The sequence below is a fragment of the Sarcophilus harrisii genome, chromosome X (genome assembly GCF_902635505.1).
Source record: "Sarcophilus harrisii chromosome X, mSarHar1.11, whole genome shotgun sequence".
In the NCBI taxonomy this organism is placed as follows: domain Eukaryota; kingdom Metazoa; phylum Chordata; class Mammalia; order Dasyuromorphia; family Dasyuridae; genus Sarcophilus; species Sarcophilus harrisii.
The window spans coordinates 66,666,803-66,692,654 of NC_045432.1; the positions used below are offsets into that span (position 1 = coordinate 66,666,803).

At 36.9% G+C, this 25,852-nt stretch overlaps 1 protein-coding gene across 9 annotated transcripts in view; it reads left to right on the plus strand.

Moving 5' to 3' along the window:
* Window positions 1–25,852, plus strand: part of LOC100919025 (protocadherin-11 X-linked) — a 559,214-nt gene that overhangs the window by 231,868 nt on the left and 301,494 nt on the right. For all 9 annotated transcript variants that reach the window (XM_031944703.1, XM_031944704.1, XM_031944705.1 and 6 more), the window contains 2 exons: window positions 2,633–2,707; window positions 3,875–3,961. In XM_031944703.1, coding sequence (XP_031800563.1) covers window positions 2,633–2,707; window positions 3,875–3,961 — 162 coding nt within the window. The remainder of the gene's footprint in view (window positions 1–2,632; window positions 2,708–3,874; window positions 3,962–25,852) is intronic.

The window sequence follows — 25,852 nt, forward strand, 5'->3', positions numbered from 1 at the left end:
TTTTCCCAAATTCAGAAAATCTTATTTGACTGATATATATTCCAGTTGTTATTTTGGGTGTCGGGTTGTGATGAAGGATTGGATGAGGACATGATACATTGGTCTTCCCCTACATTTGATGGGCCTGGAGTCAGGAAGACTTACCTTTCTGAGTCCAAGTCCAGACTCAGACACTTTCTAGGTGTGTGACTCTGGGCAAATGGCTTCATCCCAGTTCCCTCAGTTTCCTCATCTGTAAAATGAACTGGAGAAGAAATGGCAAACCACACTAGTATCTTTGCCAAGAAAACCCCCAAATGGCATCACAGATGGACCTAAATCAAAATGACTAAAGACAATAGCAAATGAAAAATTTGATTTTATACTTTTATAAAAAATTAACAGTTTTCTTACCATTTCACTAATCAAGCGCACTTAGGCAATACATCGTTGAATAGGATTTGCAAATTATAATGATGTCCTAGTTGGACTACTTCAAAACAAGACTTATTTCCATAACTTTAAACTTTCCCCACCCAGACTGCTATTTCTACTTGATGCAATGGGCATTAGAATGCAGTATTCTGTAGGTGGTAGAAGACAGCTCCGACAGTCATCAAACTGTTCACAGTTGACAGAGTATGTTTAAATCAGATGCTTAAAGTATGCATGGAAAATGTAACTCTAATAGACTTGGTAAAAATATAAACTTCTAAAAGCTGAGTACACACATGTCCCTCTCTGGAGATTTGATTGGGAATCTCCTTCAGTAAAAGTCTTTTTTAAAAGCTTTATACAAACATAATTTCTTATTCTTAAGGCTCCTTCATAGCTAATTCATGAGTTATTTCTCTTCTTGTCAAGAACCCTGGATGTGATCTTTGTCACCTTAAGCAACACTGCCAAACTATACTTAATGTTCCTTAGAAAAACTCACTTAATAAATATTGTATTCCCAGAAACTTAGGCATTTAAAAAGAAAGTAAAAAAAGTACCTTGTAACCTAAAATACAATGTTAGAGCTGAAGTGATTCTTGGAGCTGACTAGTCCAGTGTCTTCAGTTTATCTACACGAGGAAGTTGAAACTTTAGGAGTTAGCATGAGGTGCAAGTTAGTGGCAGAGCCAGAGTGAAAATGGGTTCCTTCTCTCCACATCTTTAACATTGTGTTGCCTTCCCTGTTTCCGTCTTTCATTCTTTGTGTCACAACTGCATATACTTGTGAATACTTTTGTAAATTAATCATATATCAGCATATAGTTGTTCATTTGTTTGGTCATGTCTGACCCTTTGTGGCCCCATTTGGGATTTTCTTGGCAAAGATACTGGAGTGATTTACCATTTCCTTCTCCAGATCATTTTACAGATGAGGAAACTGAGGGAAACGGGGTGAAGTGATTTGCCCAGGATCATACAACTAGGAATTATCTGAGGCTATATTTGAACTTGGACCTTCCTCACTCCAGGCCTTATGCTCTGTTCACTGTACTACCTAACTGCCCTATATCATTGTAGAGAAATAAGTAAATATGGTCACCTTATTATTTCTCTAGAATCTTTGTTTGGTATGTCCTCTAACCATGTAATTGAGTTATTTCAGTTTTCCTGCAGAAGTCATGACCCAAACTTTGGCATTCTAAAAGCTGAAGGAATAACTATTTACTTTTAAATGTTTATTGAAACCCCAATACTCAGAATGTGATCTGTAGAGGGTCAGCTGCAAACAAAGGCATATGAATTATTAGGTAATGATCTTCTCTCTCTGCACTTTTTTGGGGGTAATAATATCATTGACCTACACTATTCCATTTATTCCTCTTCCTCCCTGAGATGTCTTGTAAAATAATTTCTCTATCATTTAGAGGTAGTTCATACATTTCCTTGGTAAGATATAGCTGATATTTCTAACCTTATAGTCATTAGTGCTGTTTCTACTTCTTCTTATGGCATTTTGGGGCCTGAGGTATTAGAGTGGTAGCTCTTTTGTCATCGATGATAAACATGGTTCCAGAAGCCTTAATTGTTTGAAGTTGTTGTTTGAGGTTCATCTAGATATGTAGTTGTCATTATGTAATTTAAATGAGTCTCATGCTGAGCTTTCTTTAGATGTTTCTCTTTCATTTTTATTGTGTCTTGCTGCTTTATAAAATTGTTTTTTCTCCTTTCCTTCCAACATTCTCCTCTGTAGAGTTCTACAAATTTGTTTGTGATCTCAACTGGTGTTACCTCTAACAGAGTAACACATTGCTGGCTAATGTGGTCTCTTAACTTTTAGCCCCCTTGTGGCAACTGCTTTTTATCAGTTAAATTTTTTCACTCGTACCCATCCGTTAGGAAATATGTCGACGAGTCTTAAGACAAACTTTTACCATCAAAATTTCAAGCACATTGGTTTGTCATTTAATGAAATACCATTTTCACAGAAGCAAAAATAAGGGAAATATAAAACTGAAATTAGACTCAGGTGGAAGTAATTGAAAAAAGCATAAATGATATCATGTAATTATCTATTTATGGGTTCTCTAGCCTCAGCAAATTTCATACCAATAATTCTTCTTTTCCCTTTTATTTGTATTTTAAATAGTTTATTGTTACTGTTGATTTGTTCTTAGCATATAGCTAAACTTTTTTTTCTATTTCCCCCCTCAAACAGGCTGCAAATGAGCTGGGGATAACTGACTCTGCTTTAAAGGATCCAAATGTGATCACTATCCGGACTTACCCTATGGTAAGAAAGCAAATAATTTTGTAAGCTTGTGTTTGTTTCTTTGTTTTACCTCCTAGAAACCTTTAGCGAATTTGCATGTGAGATTCTAAAGCAGTAGATCTCATTGTATGCTTGGAAAGACCCTCAAAGTTTTATATAGATCCCTGATCCTTTGTATCATTTCATTACTTACAGTATGGCATTGTCTCTATAGATAGAGATCAGTGGAGTAATATTGCTCTACTGGGTGCCATTTAACAAGAAATGATAAGATCATTAATAGATTATAACCAAGCTTCATTATAAAGTCTGAAAGTCCCACTGTTACATCATTCAACCCACACACCCTATTTATGATATTTTAGCATCAATTAATGCCTTTAAGTGAAGGCATACTTTGTATAATTATCTTTGGTGTGAAGAAATTTGATTATACTAATGCTCATTAGAGTATCATGAGAAGCAATCCTACCGGTCCCTTGATCCATATGATTCTGGGGAGATAACTTTTTTTGGCTTCAAATTGAAGGCAGGACAGGGTGTCCTAGGGTCTTTAGTCTACTGAAATGGTCAAAGCAGAGCTAGGTAAGGAGAAAAACAAAATAAAATTGGCTTTGGGTGCCTTCGATCTAATAATGAACCAGTGTTTTCATGTTGCTCTCTGACAAGGACTCTATATAATTGGCACCTTAACTTTCCCAGGCAGTGCTATTGTATTCTGAAATCACCCCAGCCCCATGAAATCTGCACCATTAGACCTATGATTTCATTGGTTTAGGAAACTCATAAGGGACACTTTCTGTACCAATACAAACCTTTTCTTGCCTTACAGAATATCTTAGGCCCTGAGGTTAAATGACTAGTCAGAGGTGAGCCTTAAAACCAGGTCCTGGTGGCTTCAGTCGGGCTCCTTCACCCTTAGACCACACAACTTCCCTTTGGAAGGGAATATCCACACCAAAAGATCATCTAGAGCTTTTACCTACTGTGTTAGCCTGATTCTTAAAAGGCATTGAAAAAGCTATCCTAGACACAGTGCAAAGTAAGAAAAGTCATTATGAAGTGCTACTAGTGTATGTGTATATTGCAAAAATACATCGAGATAGATTTGTTCCAAGCCATTGCTGATAGTGTTTGCTGTTAACTAACAACAAAATATACTTTTCCATTTTTTTTCCTCTTAAAAAGCATTTGATGCCTGCTGCTAGACCTCGCACTCCGCTGAGAGAGCCGGCTATTCAGGAGACTCCTGTGGACCTCTGGATTCCTTCTCAGGTATGAGAAAGAATTAGTAAATGAGAAATATTCATTATATTCATTATGACTTTTCCTCAAGATGATTTGTATTTTACAAGGATAGCTTGTTAGTGGAAGGAATAGCTATTTGAATGATGGAATTATGTCAATACTTTCTCTTATCCTATAGAATAGATGCACCTATCTACATAACCCACACGTAAATCAGACCTTGCGTCAGGGGACTGAAAATAACCTGAGAATGACTCTTCAAAGGAATGATATTATCTATAGTCCAGATGACTTAGAACTTTATTGATTGAATCTTATTCCAAGCAGGCCCATTGTTCATAATCAGCTAGTTAGGTGAAATCAAGTTGTGATTGATAAAGGTGGGCACTCATCTAAATAAGTGACAGAAAGTTTCTAAAGCAATATGGTTTTATTACTTTCAAGTATAAACCACAGTTAAAACAATTCTAATCTTGATTTTTCTTTCATTTAACCTGTAGCTTCACAGTAGCCCTTAGGGAACCTTTTTAAAAGCCTCAGGTCTTAGTTCTCTGTAACTAGGTAGCTCAGTTGAATAGATGTATCTGGTTAATGAAACAAACTTTTGACTCTCATTTAATGTAGTCATTTTCACTCTTTCATAGATACAGACTAGATACTTTGAGCTGTATGTCATTGGTTACAAGAGGACTCAAGAAAGAGTGAAGGAATAGATACACATCACTATCACTACTGGCCAGCTTAGGAGCACATTGCATAGAGTGTCAGGCCAGAATCAGGAAGATGCGAGTTCAAATCCGGCTTCATCAGTGAAGAGGATGAGACCCTGGGCTATTCATTTAACCTCTGTTTGCCTCAATTTCCTCATCTGTTAAATGGGGATAAAAATAGTAGCATCTACCTCTCAGGCTTGTTGTAAGGTTCAAATGAGAAAATGGAAAGCATTTAGCACAGTTCCTGGAACAGAGTAAAATGCTACTTAAATGTTAGTTATTACTAATATTATTCCTGCAAAAATAATTCAGAGTATTTGTGCTACTGATAGTGGAACAGAATCACCATATTTGTATGTTATCATTTTGGTGAATACTCCTGAAGTATATGAGAGGGCTTTGTCTTTTTAAGCATTTCAAAGTATTCCCTGTAGGATATTTTTGTAATGTGACATTATTCATTTAAGAAGAAAGGTCTTGCTAAGCAAAATGAGATTTGGGAAGAGCCTTTTTTTCAACAGATCAAAATGTTGAATTACTGGATTCTCAGTTAATTAAGTTTTACTGAACTCCCCATATTATGTACAGGTCATTTCTGATTCAGGACCTAAGAAAAATTAGGGATCTGTTTTGAGGTGTGAACAAAATAACACTTTCAACTAAATCAGTATCCAGAAAGGCCTTTCAGAAAATGACAGACAGATTCCTGACATCCTATATTAGACTCTCTTGAAGTAATGAGAATATTTGCTTTCAAGAGAGGCTTCTGATGTTAGCCTATTCCTCCCAAGGTCCAGTTGTTTGACCTACTCAAATAAAATCCTGCTCTTTGGATTGATAAATAGAAGTAGATTAGTGCCAGGCATGCAAAAATACCTCAGGGATGGGAAATATTTAATCTTGATGATTCACATAAGATACACCATCTGCTCAATTGAGTTCTGACAAATTAGTATATTTTTCATATTCCTCTACCTATATTAGATCAGAATATATTAGAAACATTAGCCTTTTGTCTATCTCAGATGGTTTCTGCCCGAGATTCTTTGTGTTTACTTTTTTCAATAACTGGAAGCTTTTCTTGTCAATGGATTTTATTCTAGTCTAAGTCATGCTCTAGTATATAATCGTAGAGCTTAGCAGACACCCTATTGTAAGACTACTTTGCATAGGTATAGAGAAAAAAGGAGTTTTCAACTAAGTTTCTGTCATACACTATGCTACTTCTAAAAAGTTAAACCTGTCTTCCCTGCCTCCAAGCTATTTTTGAAGCCAAGGTTAGATTATTTGGAAAGCATTTCATTAACTAGATAGCAGAAGATCCATTTAGTGTATGAAAACAACACAATCAAACTAAGCTGAATTACTGATATAATGTAGGTTTCCAAAAATGTCATTTGCTTTCAATTTTCCTACAAATATATTTCAATTCAAATTTCCTACAAACCTATATGTATCTTGATATTTAAACAAAAGTTACGAGTTACATTATAGGGAGAGTTTGGGGAACTGAATGAGCAGTGATCAAGTTCCATAGAGTGCCCCCCATAGAGGTCCAAGACAACTGTTAAACTGTATGGAAATAAAGTGGGAAACATGAAGCATAGGTCAGCTATTCTTTGAGTGGAGAAGATCAATACAAATGTGTCCATTTCCTTAGAGAAAGATCAGCAATTTTGCTAAGATCCTTAGAAAATATTTTAGTAGTACAACTGGAAATTAAAAAATTGGGAGTTCTAAGTCAGCTTTTTATTACCAGTATGAATTTCATCAACCAAAGAAGATAAATCAGATCTCCCAGAGTGCATTTCCAATGCACAAAGTCAGTAGTCCCAAACATTCACTAGAGCTCACAATCTCATAACAGTATAGTAACAAGAGAACATAGAGATTTGGTCAAAAATGGCAGATTGGTCTGTTTTATATATGCTTTTTTATACATTTATACATACTATGAATTGGTGTGCATTTTCTTTTTCATTGCATTAAGACTGTAGCATTCCATGATGGCTTCATCACTATCAGCTTTCAAAGTTCCATCCTTGGCCAGATCCAGGGTCCCAGAAATCAAAATTCAGAGATCATATGGATGTCAGCAATAACTTTTGTTATCAGAAACCCCTTACTTCAAGATTAAGACTACCATTAAGAAAGATCTGAGTCCCCTGTATATAGTTGTAGCTTCAGGAGAGAAAACAAAGATCTCCATACTTTCTGAATTTATGTGCTCTAACAGACAAGTCTCTCTCCTCTGCCCCTTCCCTGAAGCATGTCCCTGAAGGTGTTTACCTGAATTTGAGTGACGTGTGTGTGTGTGTGTGTGTGTGTATGTCTTTCCTAAACAAAAATAAGGCAGAGTTCTATGCACATATCCTTACTATTTTAATGAAAAATTGGGAGAATTCATACCTAAGGATATATACTCCCACAGAGCTAAGGGTAGTGCTAAGGCAGAGAGAAGGGTAGCTCTTTCCTAAGAGAAGCATATATAAGAATCATATGAGACTTGCTTATCTGTAGCTTTCCAGAAAGAATGGATAGAGACATATAAGGGCTTTAAATAAAACCAAAATTAACCATAAAAAGCAGTGGGATCCAAAAAAGTATATTCCCCAATAGAGCTGGTCTCTTTTCTTTATATAACAACTTTTTCCACTTCTACATTCCAAAAATGAATGTGGTCATTGAGCAGAAACACAGTCTGCCAAAAGCATTAAAATAAGCCAGAAACTGGCCACTTAGGGTCTTTTTATACTTTCCCACAATCTAACTTACAACTCGATGATAATAACCCTATGGAACTCTAAGTCTAAGGATAGGCAAAATCATAGTTATTGCTGATATTCATCAGTTATTCACATCTACAATGTTTAGTTGGGCATCTGTGGTTCATGATTTTGTTTTGCTGCAATGAGAAGAGCATATGATACATTAATGGACAATTCCCATACCTTAGTCATGTGGAGGTTTCTTTTCAAGTAACATATATCCCAGGAAGTCATGTCAAGTCTTGACTTCCACAAAAATTGTCTGTTTTTATGCAGTAGGGAGGGAGCCACTGTGGTTTCCCAAGTATGGGAATGACATGGTCAGACCTTTCTTTTAGGAAAATTATTTTGGCAGTTGGGTGGAGGGTGGAGAGTGGAGGGTGATTGTAAGAGATAAGGCAAGGAGACTAATTTGAAAGCCATTTATAAAGCCCAGGTGAGAGGTGATTTGGGCCCAAACTAAAGCAGTAAAGCGGTGCCTATGAGTGATGAAAAGGTGCAGGTGTGACAGATACCATGGAAGTAGAAACAGTAAGATTTGATAACTGAGTTAGACTTGGGAGGACAGTGAAGAGTAGAGGTCACAAAGAGTGGCATATGACTGAAAAACAACAAAGAAAGATAATGCCAAAGTGGTGAATCTGGGTAACTGGAAGGATGGTGGTACTTTCGATAGAAGTAGTAGAGAAGTAGGATGGAAGGCGGGAAGAAAAATAAGGAATTATCTTCGGGATCTGTTGAGTGAGAGATGTGTCCAGGTCACCAGATTGAAATATCCAGGAGGCAGTTAGTGATTTAGCATAGAATGATTGAGCTGAATATATAGACCTTGAAGTCATCTGCAGTCAGGGATATATAATGACCCATGAACTTAAGGGAGGAGAGGAATCAGATGAGAAGAGTGTCACAGAAACTCTCAGGAGAAGGGAGGAAGGGACAGTCAACAAAATATGACAATAAAACTGGCAAAAAAGGTTGGCTATCTATGATCGAATATAATTCAGTCTCCTACAGTTTAAAGTAAAGCAAACCAAACATTCTAGAATCTTGGAATCATAGCAAATAACACGATTGAGTCAGTATTTTAATTGAAAAAATGTTGATGTAGTACTTCCTATCATCAGATCCTATATCTTCTCTCTCACTTTCCCTTAAGAAATTCCCAGTTGGGCTGATCAATTTTTACTGAGCAAAGAAACTCTTGAAATTTTAAGTGGCCTACAGTCCCCAACAGAAGACTCACAATCCTTTAAGACTGCTCAAGTTAAGCTTGAGTGCACAGGTTAGGGCCCAGAATCAGTCTCTGCTCACCAACCAAGAAGGATTAAGGGATTGGGATAACTGGAAAAAACACCCTCTTTAGATTGGGCCTAATTACATGAGCCAATATGCAAATGTCCTTAAGCAGCATATCCATTCAGTGCATGTTCTTCTATATGCATGTCCATTCAGTGGAACCATTTCTATCAGGAATGCTCTGTAGCCATAGTGGTTTCTCAATAAGATTCTTCAGGGTAAGGAAACAACAAGATGATTTCCAAGGTTCTCATGACCATTAACTTCCTCCAGGCACCAGCCTCAGTCTTCCCATCAGATGGTACCCTGGAAAATGCTTTTAAGCTCCACATTTACACACAGAGAAAAACTCCATTCTGTAACATGTAGCTCATAATTCATGTATCTACAAAGTTCTGAGCACTTAGTTTTTGACTGAAAGAACAGGATGTGGTTTTTTTTTTTTATTTATTATGTTTGCATTGTATGATACAGAAAACTCTGTTTTAGGGAAACGTGAGCTGATTGTTACGTAGGAGAAAGTTTAGATCAGATTTGCCAAAGCTTTAGTGTGGAAGTTTCATTGATGGAGAATATCTTTGGGGATCCCTTGGGCACAAAAAAACGCCAGGTATGGGGGAAATGGAGAGAAGTAGGAATGTTGATTAGTTAGGCGTAGTGACAGATTGCCATAATAAAAGCAAAAACTTTTAGATAACAAAGTAATAACAGAATTTTAAAGTGCCAAAGATTTCATGGCGGAGTTCAGCTCAGCCCAGGGAATCTTTTCCCTGATTAAAGAATGTTGTTGGTGGCCACAGGGACTTCTGTGTTGGTTGTCTGTGTGGTTACAGAAGAAGGAAATAACAGGGTTTAAGTGGTAGAGGTAGTGGGAGAGATACTTTAGTGCTCCTGCACTAAGAGGAGGAAATCGGGAGTTGCAGTGTTCTCTATCCCATCCCCTCAGTTTCATCTGTCCTCTCGGGGTAGAGAAGGAGAGAAAGTTCTACCGAGTAGACATTTGAGTGGGGTATGCTTTCGATTATACATTATTTGATGATTGCAGTAGTTAAATATAGTACTCATTTAGTACAACTTAACTTTCAAAGAGTACTGGGAGTGTGCAGTCATGTCATTTTTCTGGTCAAAACATTGCCCTAGATTTTTAGAAAACTATATGAGGTACATTTGCCCAGAACACTTTATGGAAATTTTAGTTTTAACATGGTAGACATCCAATAAATATTTGATCTGAATAAGAGACTTCATCAGAATAGTGAATTTCTTGTGTGGAAAATACTGCTACTAATGCCTTTTGGAAACTCATCTGCAACTTTAAAAGTCTTTGCAAGTTCATTAGCGTAAGTTACTATTCATTGTTAAGCTTTTGTAGCTTAACTTAATTTCTTAATTGACAAGCATTGATTTGTTGCTTTTTTCTCCCCCTGAGGAAAAAGAAAGAAAAACAAAACCTTGTCACAAATATGCATAGCCAACCAAAAACAGATGCCCCCTTTAGCTGTGTCTAAAATGTGTGTCCCATTGTGCCTCTCTTGAAGGAGCCGTGTGGCACTTTCCATTATGGGTGCTCTAGAATTCTGAGTGACTCTTGCATTTATCAGCATTCTTAAATTTAAGGGACTTTTCCATGAATACTCAGCAAGTATATGTCAGTGGTAGGATTTGAACCCGTCTGAATCTAACACAGACCTGCTACCCATGTACCCAGTGGTAGCTATTATTATTTTATTAGTACTACCAAAAGCAACAGAATTAGAGGCAGTCATTTGATTATCAAAAAAGACTTCTAGCCTGTCAAAAGTATCATTTACTATATCCATAAAAGTCAAAATACACTGACTTGTAGCCTTTGCTAATTCTATTTCAGTGTGAATGGAAGGTTGAACTATAAACCTTCATCCCTTGAGGCACAAACATGATTTGTAAGGATAGTTTTCCAGGCAATATGGACAGTGCTGATCGTAATCCGTACCCTTGTGACCAGACTCCCAAGCTCCAACTAGTCTGGTCCTTTTATATTGTCACTGTTTCTGAATGCTATAGTTCTATTCACAGAGGAATAAGACCTGTTCCCAGACTGCATCTCTCAGGTGTGACCTGCCATTCCATTGAGTCCCATGGCATGTTAATAGACCATGGCAGCATGGCAGATGGGTAACAGTCCACAGCCGGCAGGTTTGTGAGCACCCCGAGCTGAGAAATCCCCATTGTCACAACAGATGGCGATCATGCCTTCAGAGCTGTTGAGCGCCACAGGACTGGCAATCAACTTTTTATAAGTTGATAAATATGGCGTTGGTATTTGCTAACTAGATGGAGGGTATAGTAGCAAATATTTATAGAATATACAAACAGATCTACCCCCATGGTCACTGTGATGAAATCAGATATGGGTTGGGGGTTTTCCAGATTTTGGAAGGAAATCTGAAATGTTTAGGAATTTATCCTAAACTTTGGAAACAAATCATTTCCACACAGAAATTTGGGCCCGTGCTGTTGCACACGATTCTTCATGCAGTGCCTAATGTCAAAACAAACTTCAACTTAGCTAAATCTGTCCAGACAGCTTTTTACTTCTTTCCAAATTCTCTGACTTATATGGGTTGTGGTTTTAGCCAGCCCTTAATGGCCTGTAAGGTTGATTTAGGGAACCCTGTGTGTTTACTTCCAGTAAATCAACAAAGAAGCCCACACAGCACAACCTGGAATACATTTGACTCTGATGTGTGGAGGTCATGGGAATGATAACTTTTATAGATGCAGATGCAGCAATGATTCCCCTTAGCTCTTTGAGATGCCATGTAGTCACAATGTGAAGAACCAGCCACCGTGTAAGAATGACTCCCCAAAGCCTGGCTTATCAAGTCCCAAGTTGGAAGGGACCTTTGGCATCATCTGAAGAAATAACAGAAAAATATCCTATACATCAAATTAGCTCTATGGCATATATGAGGAAAAAAAGGTGGATTTCATTCAAATGATGTATTATGTTTTTCCAGACTGGCATCAAATCATAGGCTAAAAATGAGCAATAATGACTATTTTAACTGTTTGCATTAATTTGATAATAAGCTAACAACGTAATGATGGTCCTAGAAGAAAAAGCCACAGTTGATATTTATCAGCAGTAGCAATTATAAAACATATCCAACTTTTGTAATAATTTCTTGCCAGTGTCAACTAGAACCAAGTTGCTTTGGTCAAGGAGGCAGAGCTAAAGGAGAAGACCAATGAGGTCCTTTTCCAAAAGACTGATTGCTTGATGTGTCCATTCCAAATTTCCATCAAAAATCTTGAATAAACCCACTGCCCGCATGAAACAGTTATCTTCTACATAGAGAAGAGTTTGGCATTCCCTAGTGGGAAGTTGAGTTGACACATATGAGATCACAATGAGTCTTATATCCTGTGTGTATTGATATAAAATGGCTCTCTGTACTGTGAATACACTCGGTGTCAAAGTTGTAGTCCTGGAGCAATTTAGCTGGTCTCAAGTCTTTTGGACCTTGAATTTTTTTCCTTATTGTGTTTGCTATTTTTTTGTACTTTGAAGTTGATAGGCCTTCTTTTGGGTTGTTATTTCCTGCTGACATTTCCCCTTAGTATGCATCCTAGAGCACTGTGCTCCTATCATCTCTAAGCCTTTTGTAGTTGATTGTAGAGTTCTTGAAAATCAAGCATAACAATCTAAAACAAGGTACCCCAAAAGATACTGTCATTAGGCCTTTAGGAAGTAAACCTCTGGCCAGGTTTGAGTTAACTTGGAAAGAACTTACCAGGGGAGCTTCAGAAAATACTCCATCAGCAAGTCCATGACAGTGAAGAAGAGCACCTGGTTTGTCGAGCAAAAATCCGTTCCCCTAGTTGCTATTGGATTGCTCACCAGAGAAGACCACAGCATTTTCTCTTCATTAACAGTATTCTCCAATAATTTATTAGCAGAAAAACAGCCTGCATGTCTTTCAAAGCCAGTACAACTTCAGCCCAAGATGTTTGCAAGAAGTTGGCCCAAATTGTTTCCAAGTTCATGACTAAATAAACTTAGAATCAGCAGATAAACAATTAATTGTGTAAAAGTCTTCATACTAAATTTCTCAGCTAAAGATCTTATATCCATGTTCCATAATGAATCCATGCAAATGTAGAAGACTAAGAGACATTACTCAGTAAATAAGTGATCAGAAAATAAGAACAGGCAGATCTCAAATGAAGAAATGAAAGCTTTGTGTGAAAGAAGATGAAAACCAGTCAGTTACCAACAATTTAGTAAGCACTTACTCTGTGCCAGACACTTAGTGGGTCTGTCACATAGTGGATACCTAATACATGTTTATTGACTTAATGATTAACTCTGACTAGTTGCAGATACTACTAATATTCTTCTCTCATCTGCCATATCTAATTGATTAGCAAGTCATATTAATTCTACTTCCAGAGTATCTCTTGAATTGCACCATCTCTTTTCTATTTCTACTTCTGTAGCCTTAATACAGATCTTCATTACTGATGTTCTAGAACACTCCAATAGCCTTTTAACAGGTCTTCTTGCCTTTACTTTTGCCTTTTACTAATGTAGTCCTCGTATTATTGTCACAATCATTTTTCTTATGCCTGGATATATGGTCATGTCACTCGGCTCCTCAAGCATTTTCACTGGATCTCTAGTGCTTACCAAATAAAATAAAACTCCTTTGTTTGGCATTAATGGCCTTGCAAAGTGTGGTACCAATTAATCTTTAGAAATTTATATCATATTCTCCAAATAGTTTCTGCTTCAGCAAAAAAGGATTCCTCAATGCTTCTAAATATACCCTCTGTTCTCCTTCCTCTAATGGCTCTACTCATACTACCTATGGCTTTTATACCTTCCTAATTCCTCATCACCCCCACTCACGTTCTTCAACTTATGAGTCTTCTTCAAGGTAGCCGATCTTTAGAACACATTTTAAATGCCACCTCCTTTGTGAGCTCTTCCCTAATCTCCCCCAGGCAATAATGACTTTGCCCTAGCCCTTGAACATCACTTAGCTTTTTTGTTGCTTTTATTCTATATTATTTTATATTATAATTATTCTGTGAATGCCCTGTTTCTACTAGACTATAGATTTCACAAGGTTGGGGGGCTATCTCATTTGAGCTTTGCAGCCCCCTTCTCAGTTTTCTACACATAGTAAGTATTGAATAAACATTGGATGCTATCCGATTCACCCATAAACAGCTCCTGACTGAGCTGGGACTTGACGGCAGATCTCTTACATCCCAAGTCTGTGATCTTGCCATTCCCTTCCACATCTCCTTTTTTTTTTACTTGCTTTCTTTCTGAATAAGATGCCTAGAATAATTGTTGGTGACAAAATGTCATCAGAATCTAGAGAAAATTAGCTTAAAGTGAACTTAGTCTTGAGGACAATCATATATTGAGGCAAAGTTAAGAGAGGAAAAGATAGCAGGTGAGGAATGAATCTTCATCCTGTTGGTGACAAAATAGCAATTAAAAACAAAATACAGAAGAATTCTAAGAACTCACTTGAGAATTCTGAGAAACAAACAGAACCAGATGTTCCTTACAATCTCTGATTCTGAGCTTTGATGACAGAAGAATATGATGAGCTTTATAAGATAAAGAGGCCTCAGCAGGCTGACACTCAATAGTTTTGTTGCATTTAAACACTAGAAGATATTTCTGTGGCTGCCAAGGAAATGTCCTTGGTTAATGGCTTTTTGGATTGAATATGGTGACATTGTTACCTTGAGACCTTTAGCAATGAATGAAATTATATCTACCCTCATATCCATCCTCATGTTGCATGTGCTTATGTAAAATATTGCTTTGTATATACAAACACACAGACAACCTTTTGTCCAGAGGTTCACGTCACTCACATTTCCATCATCTTGCTTTTCCGCTCGTCTCGGCCACTTTGAACCCATTGCCATGAGGAAATCGGTCCTGCAGAATATGTTTGCTGTGATTTCCTTCCTTCCCTTGGATATTTTTGTTTCTGTCTAGGCTCAGTGTGTGTCAAGTTCTATAAACTAGATGCTAATTTCAGTGAATTTTACTTATTTGTATTCAACCAATTGTATCTTTCTCTTCAGCAATTTGTCCTCTAAGACAATGTGATAAGGATGCTTGAGATGCTGAGCATCCCAAATGTAGATAAGAGGTCTAGAGCGATTTCTTTTTCATCTTGCAACTTCAAGAGTTGCTTATTTGGGGCACTGGCATTGACATTCAATGTCATTTTCTGGCATGGTTTGTATTGTTGTTGCCAGTGATTCTGAGATAAGATTTTTCTTAAAATTTAGTAATAATTTAACTTAAGAAACAGATTTGCGTGGGCCCTTTTGCTTTTGCTTTGGACAAATCTATGCTACAGTGACTGTGTGTGCAGGGGAAGTGATAGGTTTTTTTCATGACTTTTGAGTCACTGATAGCTTCTTCTTTAATCATTTCTTGCCCTTTTTATAAGCAAAGCAGCATGAACAGCATGAGCGATCCAGGAAAGAAAATCTTCTGAGCATCCTGTTTCAGAAAGGTTAAACAAGTATATATTTTTCACAATGAATATGTGGATTGTTGCTCTAAAAATATACTTTGTGAATAGTACTATTCTTAAGAGTGAAAAATAATAACAGTGACAAAAATAGGATAACTAAAGAAAAAAACAGCATCAAGACATCGTCTTGAAGAAGAGCAGAAAAGCCTTTTAGAAGAAATGAAATGAAGAAATGAAAAAAAGAAAAGAAAAAGAAAAGAAACCCTTTAGAAGAAAATATGTAATTCATTAATCTCTCAGAATTGGATCTAAATAGATAAATAGATAGATAGAAATAAATAGATAGATAGAATAAATAGAATCATATTGCTGAAACCAAAATGATTTTGTGGAGTTCTGTTAAACCTTACAGGTCTTTAAGCTACCATTCTATATGGTAAAACAGCAAGACTCGGTATTCTATTAAGTTAGGTAAGTGAATGCCATTTTTCTGAGACACCTGACTTGTTCTTGGGATAGTTGTGCTCTGGGAGAATCAGGGATAGGTCTTGAAGTACGTCAATATGAACTATTGTTATTAGTTCTTATAGTACTAAACAAAATATGTTTGCGTGTGTTCTCATTTCTTAACATTTGATGCTGTGCAGTTTATGAAACATGCATAACACATGGCAGAGCAAACATATCTCCTCACCCTCCCCAACTAGCAAAAATATTCCAGCAATCTAGGCCCCTTAAATCATATGTTAATAATAAATATAAAACATATAATAATAAATAATAATAAATATGGCCTAATAATAAATATTAGGCCAACTGCTTTAAGGACCATAGAAATCCAGGAAACTGAGTCCCGAAGGTGAATGACTTCTGCAAGGTCACATACATAATAAATAGCAGAGCTGGGATTCATACTGTGATTCTCTGACTCACTATCTATCCCCTGGTGCCTAACTAGACAGTGACTTAATTTATATTTAGTCCCAAGAGTATCATTCACTTATTCATTCAATCAATCCATGTTTATTAATTGTTTACTGTGTATAAAATATCAGACTGAATATTGGAGGAGACACAAAGTTCTGAAAAGGCACCATTCTCTTTTCACAAAGCTTACAAATTTCTTTGAGCTTATTAAGATGCAAATCCAGATGATAAACATACTATTATTTAAGTTCATTACAGTGTTACAGATGTGCTTCACATGGCAGAGACGGAATGTTGTCCCCAACCTGGGGTTTAGGGACAATGTTCTATGGGAGATAGTGGCCGAATTCATCAGTAAGACATTTAAGCAGAGTCCATTCTATCTTTAAATGGTGATATTGAACTGCTTACAAAATCATGAAGTAAAGAGATGAGGGCACCAACCAGGTCACAATTATAGACTCCACCATCACTGAGCCATTGAGCAAACAGTAGCAAAAAGGAAAAGATAATATTCCTGCTACAGTCATTTTCTTCTTAGTGAATCTCTCATTGTTTAATAAATGGAATATTATTATTTATGCTTGAATGATCTAGACAATGAGCACAGTAGGGTCAAGGGACTGATTGAAGTCACAGTACAAAAGTATAAAAAAGCTGGAAATAGAGCCCAGGTCTCATAATTTTCATTCAATTGCTGCCTAGTTTGGAAATTTGTCAAGTAGGTAGTATTCCCTTTTAGTCCATTAGCCACTTATCAAATTGATTCCCAGATATTTTATGGATTTTATAGTCATTTTGAATAGAATTCTTTCTCTCTCATGCTGGGCAAAACTATCTAAAAATTATTTTCACACTGGTTCCTGATATTGCTATTCTTCCCCTCCCCTTTCGGTAATCACACCGATCTTTTGTGGGAAATACAATTCAAATCAATCTAACAAGCATGTATTAAGTTTAGCCAGTAACCAAGATAGGAACTAAGTGTTAAATTGTGTAGCACATACTATAAAATTAGAGAACTCCAGAGAGGAGGAGATCAACTCAGGGAAGTCCTTGGGAAATACTTCATGGAGGATGTGGCTTTTGAGCTGAACCATGAAGATTGTGTAGGATCTTAACAGTGGAAAGAGGATTAAGGCTGAGGACATTCTGAGATATGGAGATTAGGAGATGACTGCTGTGGTCATTTGTTCTTTGTTTTTGAAGAGGGCTAGTGACAGCACAGGCTGATGTCTTGGTTCCCCTGTGAATTGAATTTAAGTAAAGCAGAGATATACAAAGTCATCAGTTTCACTAATCTCTTCCAGAATCATTCTAGTCCAGAGGCAATATAAACAAATGCATGGTGGTAGAAATAAACATGGTATCTTAGGCAGCCTTTAATCATAGACCGAGGATAGCATCTAATACCCATATACTCTTCACCCGTCTTGCCATGACATCCTCATTTATCATCTTAGAAAAGTCAAACACACAGGTGAGCAGCGGGATCATTCAACACAGAAGTATTTAAATTTGTTTTATTTTCTGCTCAATCATTCCGATATATAAATCCTAAAATCTAGACAGTCGAATTCCCAGCTTACTGTGTGATTCCATAAGGAGGTTACTAAGAAAGTCAATAGGTACTAAGAGCCTATAGAAAAAAGATCAAATCAGAAACTTGAAAACTTCCATAATATTACCTGAAGAGTTTAACTAAATATCAGAAAAGTGGTGTGGTTGACATGAGTTTTGTGGAGAATCATATGTTAACTTTTCCATTTTTCCATTAATCACAGTTTCAAAATAAGATTAAAGTATTGAATCTGGATAAACGATATCTTGAGCAACTTTATATATTTCATTTAGCAACACGATATACATTTGCCATTTATTGTGTATTTTTAAAATAGTCACCTTAAAGAAATTTTCTTTACCTGGGGAGCAAGGAAAGGAGTTTGGATATTAACTTCCAGTTTTTCCTCATTCTGATTTATAAGTGACATAAACTCAGAGGGAGAGAGAATACTTTAAAAGAAGGAGTTCTCCAACTCCTGTGACTACCTCATTCATTTACTGGACCCCTATCTTTGATGTTTATGGAGGGAAAATTGCCTGGCCTATTTTCTCTTTTCTCTTGAAAAAATATACCCAACTCTAGTCCCTCTGGTGTTCAAATAGTAAAATGTTAAAACAGGAAGGCAGTTTAGGAATCTACCATCCCATCCCCATCCATCTTTGAGATCAAGAAACTGAGGCCAGAGGGGTTTATTTTAATTATTTTCCCCCATGGTTGCACAGGCAACAATGGTACTGCTGGAATAATCCTCTAGATCTTATGACTTCTAGATATTATAACTCTTGTGATGGTGTTTTTGTTTCTGAAATTGAAATACCAACTGAGACTCAATATGTATCATTTCACACCAAAATGAATTAAATCCCTTTTCAAGTTTGGAAATCCAGAAATGTTGATGACTTTATTGCTTTGAACTAATGTACTGTGGATTACATTGGGTAATTAAAGTCAATGGACTGCAAGCACTAGGGATTCTAAAGTTAGATGACATTTCTTCTCACGCCAAAAATCAAGACCATTTCTGAAATAGATGTACTTATGCTGCATAAGTATTTTCAGAAAATTTAAGTGTAAGGACATTGGTCTCAGCATGATAATAATAGGAAAGGAAATATGTATTAATACTTCTTTGCCACAATATGTAAATCAAGAAAAACTGCCCTAAGAGTATTAATAGTTTTTTTTCTGATGGGTCCTAGATTAAGTCTGAGAGTTTCTGACTGATTGGTTGCTTTGTCTTTCTCTTTCTGTCTTTGCTTCTCTATTTCTCTGTGTGTCTCTGTCTCTGTCTCTCTCTCTCTGCCTCTCTCTGTGTTTTTCTCTGTCACTTTTTCTTTCTGTATTTTTCTGTCTCTAATGCATGCTTTTGTTTTGTTCTATTTTGTTTTTTTCATATTACCATTACTTTGTGTCATTACAAAGGTGTCACAAAACCTAATGCCATCAGACACAGATTGGCACTCAGTGGTTTACCATATACAAACTTGTATTGAATTGCATTGAAGTTTGTTAGGAAGGATGTTGCTCCGGTGACCAAGGGAACAGTAGAGCCCTGAAACATATTCCATGTCTCTCATTTGGCAAAAGTCCAAGTGCTGCTTTTCACCTTAAGTCACAGTTCTGATTCTGCTAGAGGAGTTCTCTTAAGTTGCTAGTGTTATTCACCAATATCCTGCCACTAACAGTGTGTCTAGTCAAGAAATCACATGTCTTGGAGATGCAACATCTATATTCTCCATTGCTAGTTAGACTAGAGTAGCAGAGCCAGGGAATGAAGGACATCTGTCACTGGTCCAGACTTTCTCATTTTCATTCTGCCACAACTGTATAATATGGTGAGAATACCAAAAGTGACAACTGAAAATTCACAGTCAAATTATTGCAATCTTTCATTCACTTCTGCTAGAGCAGCGAGTAAAGACAACAGCTTTAGGCATTTTTCATATATATATATATATATATATATATATATATATATATTTATTTCCTTTTTCCAGTATAGGAAAAGTCCATATGCCATGGGTAACTTTGTTTACCCTAGAAGAATTTGTGAGAATAAGAAATTCTCTTTTAAAAGCCATTTTTCATTTAGAAAAGTTTTCCTTCTAAAATATGCCGATAGACATCTAACAGAAAAGAATCCATCAAATAGGTAGTTTTTTATGGTTTGCTTCCTTCTAGAAGTAGTAGAGACAAACAGGTTTGGAGGAAAGTGTCATTGTTGTGTTCTTTTTTATTTAAGGCCTGGCTGTCCTATATACCCAAGTTAAAAGGGAGAGCTATTAAATTGAATAGAAACAAATCACTTCTTGTTTATATAAAAATATAACTACCACTACACCAAATGTCTGGTTAAGGTCAGGGGAATGAATTAAAGCAAATTTACAGCAATGATAATGAAGGGAGATAATCTTTTGAAAGAAATAGTGGCATTGATCTGAGTTCTTCACCACATTAAGATTATTGCTTGCATTAGAACTCCAGAGACTTGTTCAGCTTTGAGGTTGGCCTATGCACTTTTAGAAAATTGCAATATTGCATTTGCACAGAATGTGTACCATTAAGCTTGCCATCTGTATTTTATATTCATTGAGTTCTGTGACACGGATCATAATTTCAGAGGTGTAGATAAGGCAGGTCTAGAATGGGGCACATACAGGAAATAGACTATTCAGGTACATGTCATTATGTCCTGAAAGACGGGAGTCCCATGTGGTGCTCCACAGCTACAGCATCCTTGCCAAAGAATTCAATTTGGTCACAGGGTTCTCTGAATACACATTCTTATGTCATGCAGAGGCACGAGCAGTCATTCCAGATTTCCTTTGAGCGAGAGATTTGGTTTAGTTACAGAGAACTCACACTCTTAAACAATGCTGCAGAGGCAGCTTTCCTGTCAAGCAGACTCTGCCTGACCTTGGACACCATTGGGAAAGTGCTATTCTAAGCTCTCCTCAGGGCTCTATAACTCATCCATAGGTCATGATCTACAGTTGACCTCTACAAACACAACTTAGGTGTTTAACAAATATTTTAAAATCTTACCTTTAAAATGAAAATAATTTCTTTAACATTTAAATTTTTAACAAAAGAAATACAATCAAATTAGGTCACCTGTCTAAAGGACTAAGTTCCTATCCAATACTACTGCAAGTCTTAAGAATCAGGGATAATCCCAAGAATATGACTTGAAGGACAAATAGTAGGGTATCACCTGAGGCGCCTAAAGGGCCTTGCCCAAGTAAAGTCAAAGTCAAAGTCAAATGAGTTGCCCAAAGTCACACAGAGAGTAAGATTTTAAGCTGGTTTCCATGATTATAAGCCAAGAAACACTTTATGCTTCTGCCCCTCTTACTAATATTTCCACGTAGGTAAGTTAATACAGTAGATTTTCATTTCTCTTGAACATTATTGATCTATGAATTATTAAATACCCTCAGCCAAATCTAAGGATGTAGTAATATAATTTCTGAGATAGAAAGTGGGAGACATTTTTGGTACATTTTTCCTAAATAATTTGAATGTGCTCAGACACATCTTAGTTATTTGATTCAAGCTAATTATAGTCTATTGGATGCATTCATAGATTGGTATCTGGAGAACAGAGGCTGCATGATACAGTGTAAAGCATTCTGAAATTAGGAGGCAAGGGGAGATGTGGGCTGGAAGGTGGCCTCTGAGAAATTATTACTTCTGCGTGATCAAAGGCAGGTCACTTTAACCACTCTGAGCGTAGGTTTGATCAGATGTCAAATGAGGGTAATGATGTACCAATCTCCCTGGGATGGTTAGGAGGAAAGCATTTTGTAAAGCTTTTACAAATGTGAACTATGAGGAAGCTCATTAGCCTCCAAGCAGTCATACTGTTCCACCTATCTGAACCCCCTCCTTCTGAGATAGGACACGTGGAAGTATGAGTCCCTAGATCCTCCTGCCCTTTGCTGTTCAATAGTAATGAGATTCTGCATAGAGAAATCAGCCACTGAAAATTACAGCCAAAGTTGACTTCACCAGGATGTACATTATGCAATGCAGTTTGCAGACACTAGATGGTGCTGTGTACAGCTTCGCTCATCTCATCTCTTTCCCCACATATCTAGCAATGGTCTATGTCCTCCAAATTCTAAAACCGGCCCTCTGCATTGCCATATTGCTTCTGATTTAAAAAAAAACTGGGACCTTGGCTGTTTAATTGGTTTCGCTCTCCTCATTAACTGTCAGGATCTCATGAGATAGTTTGGGGGGGGGGGGGAATTTCCTTCAGACATTGTGGAGACATGCAGGATCCAGGCTGGCTTGAGGGAGATCTGGTACAAGTCCTGCCAATCAGGTATAACATTGATGGAACTGAATGGCTTAAGGTTCTCTTTAGTGATTCCTACCACCACCAACTAAATTAAATGTTTAGCCTTTCATATTTACATAAAAAACACATTTTGGTGTATTCTCTCAGGCACACATTACACATGTATAATATACACATGCACAGAATCATAGAATTTAAGAGATGAAAGGAGCCTCAGTGACCACCTCTCCCTTGGAATTCGTCACTATCGGAATGTGCCTGACAAGTATCTGAGCCCTATTGGAAGATGTCCAGGAGGGTAGAAGTGATCACCTACCTAGGCAGTCTTCCACTTGGGACAACTCTAACTGTTCTTGATATTGAGACTAATCTGCTCTCTTTGTTCATAGTTCTGCATTTTGGTCCCAAATCTGATATCTCCATAAGACAGCCCTCCACACAGCTATCATGTACCCTCTTACTTTCCCTTCATCAAGGCTAAATATTCCTGCTTCCTTTAACAAGTTCTCATATGTCATGAGCTCAAATTCTTTCATTTTCCTGGTTTTGGTCCTCTGGATACTCCCGCTTATCAGTGTCCTTTATAAATTATGATATCCCAAACTGAAGACAGTACTCAAGATGAGGAATAACAGTGACAAAGGACAGTGGGCCCATCACCTCCTTGTCCTTTCTCATGCGTTTTCATTGTCATTTCGTTGTCTTTTCTGAGATTATAGTTCTCTATGACCTCCAGATCTTTTAAAAAAAACCATCTGTTTATCCATGTCTCCTGTATCTTATCATTATGGAGATGATACTTTACCTAAATATGAGACTTTTCTTTTACCCCTGATGAATTTCGTCTTAGATTCATCCCACCATTCCTCCTTGTCAAAATCTCTTAAGTTCCAAACTTTTTCATTCATTGTATCAGCTTTCTCTTCCTTCATTGGAGACCTCCATGCTATTGACACTATTAACAATCAATAATTTCTTGAGCCTAATCACCCAACCACTTCTGAATCCATGTGATTATGTCATCTGATGTAACTGTTCCATCTTCTCCTCACAAATAGTAAGTCATTTTATCAAAAGATTTGCTAATGTCTGTGTAAACAATTGCTCAGAATCTCTCCCAATCTGTGGTTATGTATCTTGTCAAAAAAGTAAAAAACGTTTGTCATGTCTTACTCTTCATTAAGCCATGTTGGCTTTTTGTAATCACAACTTTTTCCTAAATATTCATCAATCATAAGCTTTAATGATCTTTTCAAGAATTTTTCCAGGAATCCAAGTCAAACAGACTCCATTTTTTTCCCTTAAAAAATCAGGACATTTGTCTTTCTTTAGTCTTTTGGCTGGAAGCTAGTCAATTCATCCTCCTTAGTTCTGATCTGGCCTTGGATACTTCCTAGTTGTGTGACTCTGGGCAAGTCACTTCACTCTGTTTGCCTCAGTTTCCTCATTATTAAATGAGCTGGAGAAGGAACTGGTCAACCACTCCATTATTTTTGCCAAGAAAACCCATAATGGGGTCACAACAAGTCAGACATTTAATGTTCTTGCTGGGTTTTCCAGAGGTCTTGGAGCAGCCTTCTTTTCAATAGAGTAATCACCACAAGAATAGCCAGGTATTAAAGTCCAAATCCTTTATTATCTTCTTCACAATCTAATTTCCTTGCCTGGGGCCCAGGTAGCTTTCTTGAAAGCCTTTCAGGAGTCTTGGTTTCAGTGAGGGAAGCAGGAGGCCAGACCAGCCACCAAGAGGCTGATGGAGATGGAAATGAATCTCTCCTTGACTCTGAGAGCTTGAGCTCCCGCCTCCAATCTTCTTGTCTTCTCTGGCTCTGAATCCAAGCCTCTGGTCCCCCAGGAGAGCCACCAGGAGCCTGACTGAAGATGGAATGAATCTTGGAAGTCCTTGCTGGTTGTTATATACTCCATTATCATAGGTGTGAATCTTGTGGAACTATATTAAGTACTAAGTACATGTACTGAACTAGAGAACTATTAATCAGTATGCTAAACTAGATAACCATCGTCTCATCAATTCCACTTACTTAACACCTCGTAAGAAAGCCTTGTTTTAAGTACAAGAGTTCTGGCCCATAACAAGACATGATTGAAAAATGACTGAACAAAAAAACTCTTTTTAGTTCAGGTGCCATTTTCCATGATATTTCTAGTCAGTGGCTACTTTAACAGCAATCTGATGGTGAATCAGCAAACATATCTGCCTAGGTCTTTCAGCATCTAAGCATGGGGTTCATTTGAACCAGGTGGCTTGGATTTATCAAGGGAATCTAGTGCTCTCCTAATATCTTTTTACTTCTTAGGTAGAATGAGAGCTGATTCTCTCCCTTATAGGCATTTTTGTTCTTTCCATTGCCTGTTTAAAAGTCAGTCTCCTTTGTAGAGAAAAGAAAGAGAATCAAAATTACACATATACACAGTTGAATGAAAAGCAGTCTGCTCTGATCTATGAAAAATAATCATTCCATCATGAATATAGTACCTTGTACATGATTGTGTTTGACACTGCAGAGTAGAGTTACACCATCTACTGGTTTTCTCAAGAGAGCATGACATTTAACAAATCCAGGATGCTGTGAGTGATAAAATCATTTGAATGTAGTCTCATTTCAAGTACATTTTTGTTGTATATTTGTTCTTTATTAAATATTTTGTAATTTACGGATGAAATATTTCTTTAGACTTTTTGACTAGGTGAAAGAGTTGTCATGATTTTATGCAATTTCCTAGCAGAAAAAGAAACAATATCACTAAAGCTAACTACTGAAGAGACAGACTAATTCAGAAAATCCAATAATCTTCTAGGAAGTGGGAGTGTTATTTGCTTTACTCCTTTGTACCCTCAGATTAGTTCTCTTGCAAATAAATCCTGTGGAAGTAATTTAAAGGCTACCCTGTTTGAACACAGGAAATAAATATGTTCCCTTTTCCTACTGATTTCAGGCAGATTTCTATACTTTTAAGATATGATGACATGCACCTAAATCCCCTTAAAATGTTGGCAAGCATAAAATCTGAAATATCAGATAATTTTATCATGTATTTGAAGATTCATCAGGAATATTCTCATTATCATTTTAGCTTTTTAAAATCTTTAGGTACTTTAAAAATCTTTTAGTAATCTCCTTTGTGAAGCCACTTGGAGGATTAAAAAAGGTCTCATTTCTCCTATTGCATAGAGAAGGTATATGACTTTACTTTCTTGCTTTCCTTAAAAATGTAATTTTCTTAAAATTTCACTTAGCAATAGAGAATACAACTACTTTCATAAGTGGGTCATGGAAAAATCCATGCAGCTAATGTTGTTTGCTTGTTTTTAGAAGGTAAGATGATCATTTCAAAAACTGTATAGATTAGGAATCACAAAAATATCAAATCCTAAATCCTACTAGACCCCTAACCCTAAGCAACTATGAGGGAAAAAGGATTACACGCACACAGGTATAGATTAGTTGCTTTACTGGAAAAAGTAAAAGCAATCCACAAATTATATAAATCTCCCAAACTGAAGATAAGAGCATTTCAAAGACATGGCCACTAGAGCAAATAAGAAACACAAACACAAAATGCTCCCATTTTCCTTCTCAAGTTAGGTCTTAGTTCACCTCTTTGACAGATTACTGAACATGATGAATTCCTATTGATTCCTTGAATTTTCAAAGGTAACCTCGAGCCTTCCTGAGGCTTTGCACAGCTGGGTTGTGCTGCTTCCAAGCTGTGGAGCCTCTCTTAGAATTTCAGTGACAGAAGCAATCCTATTACCAGTTGCCTCACAGTTTCTGCCAATTAGTCTGGTTTGCCTTGACCTCAACACAGCATGGCTTTCATG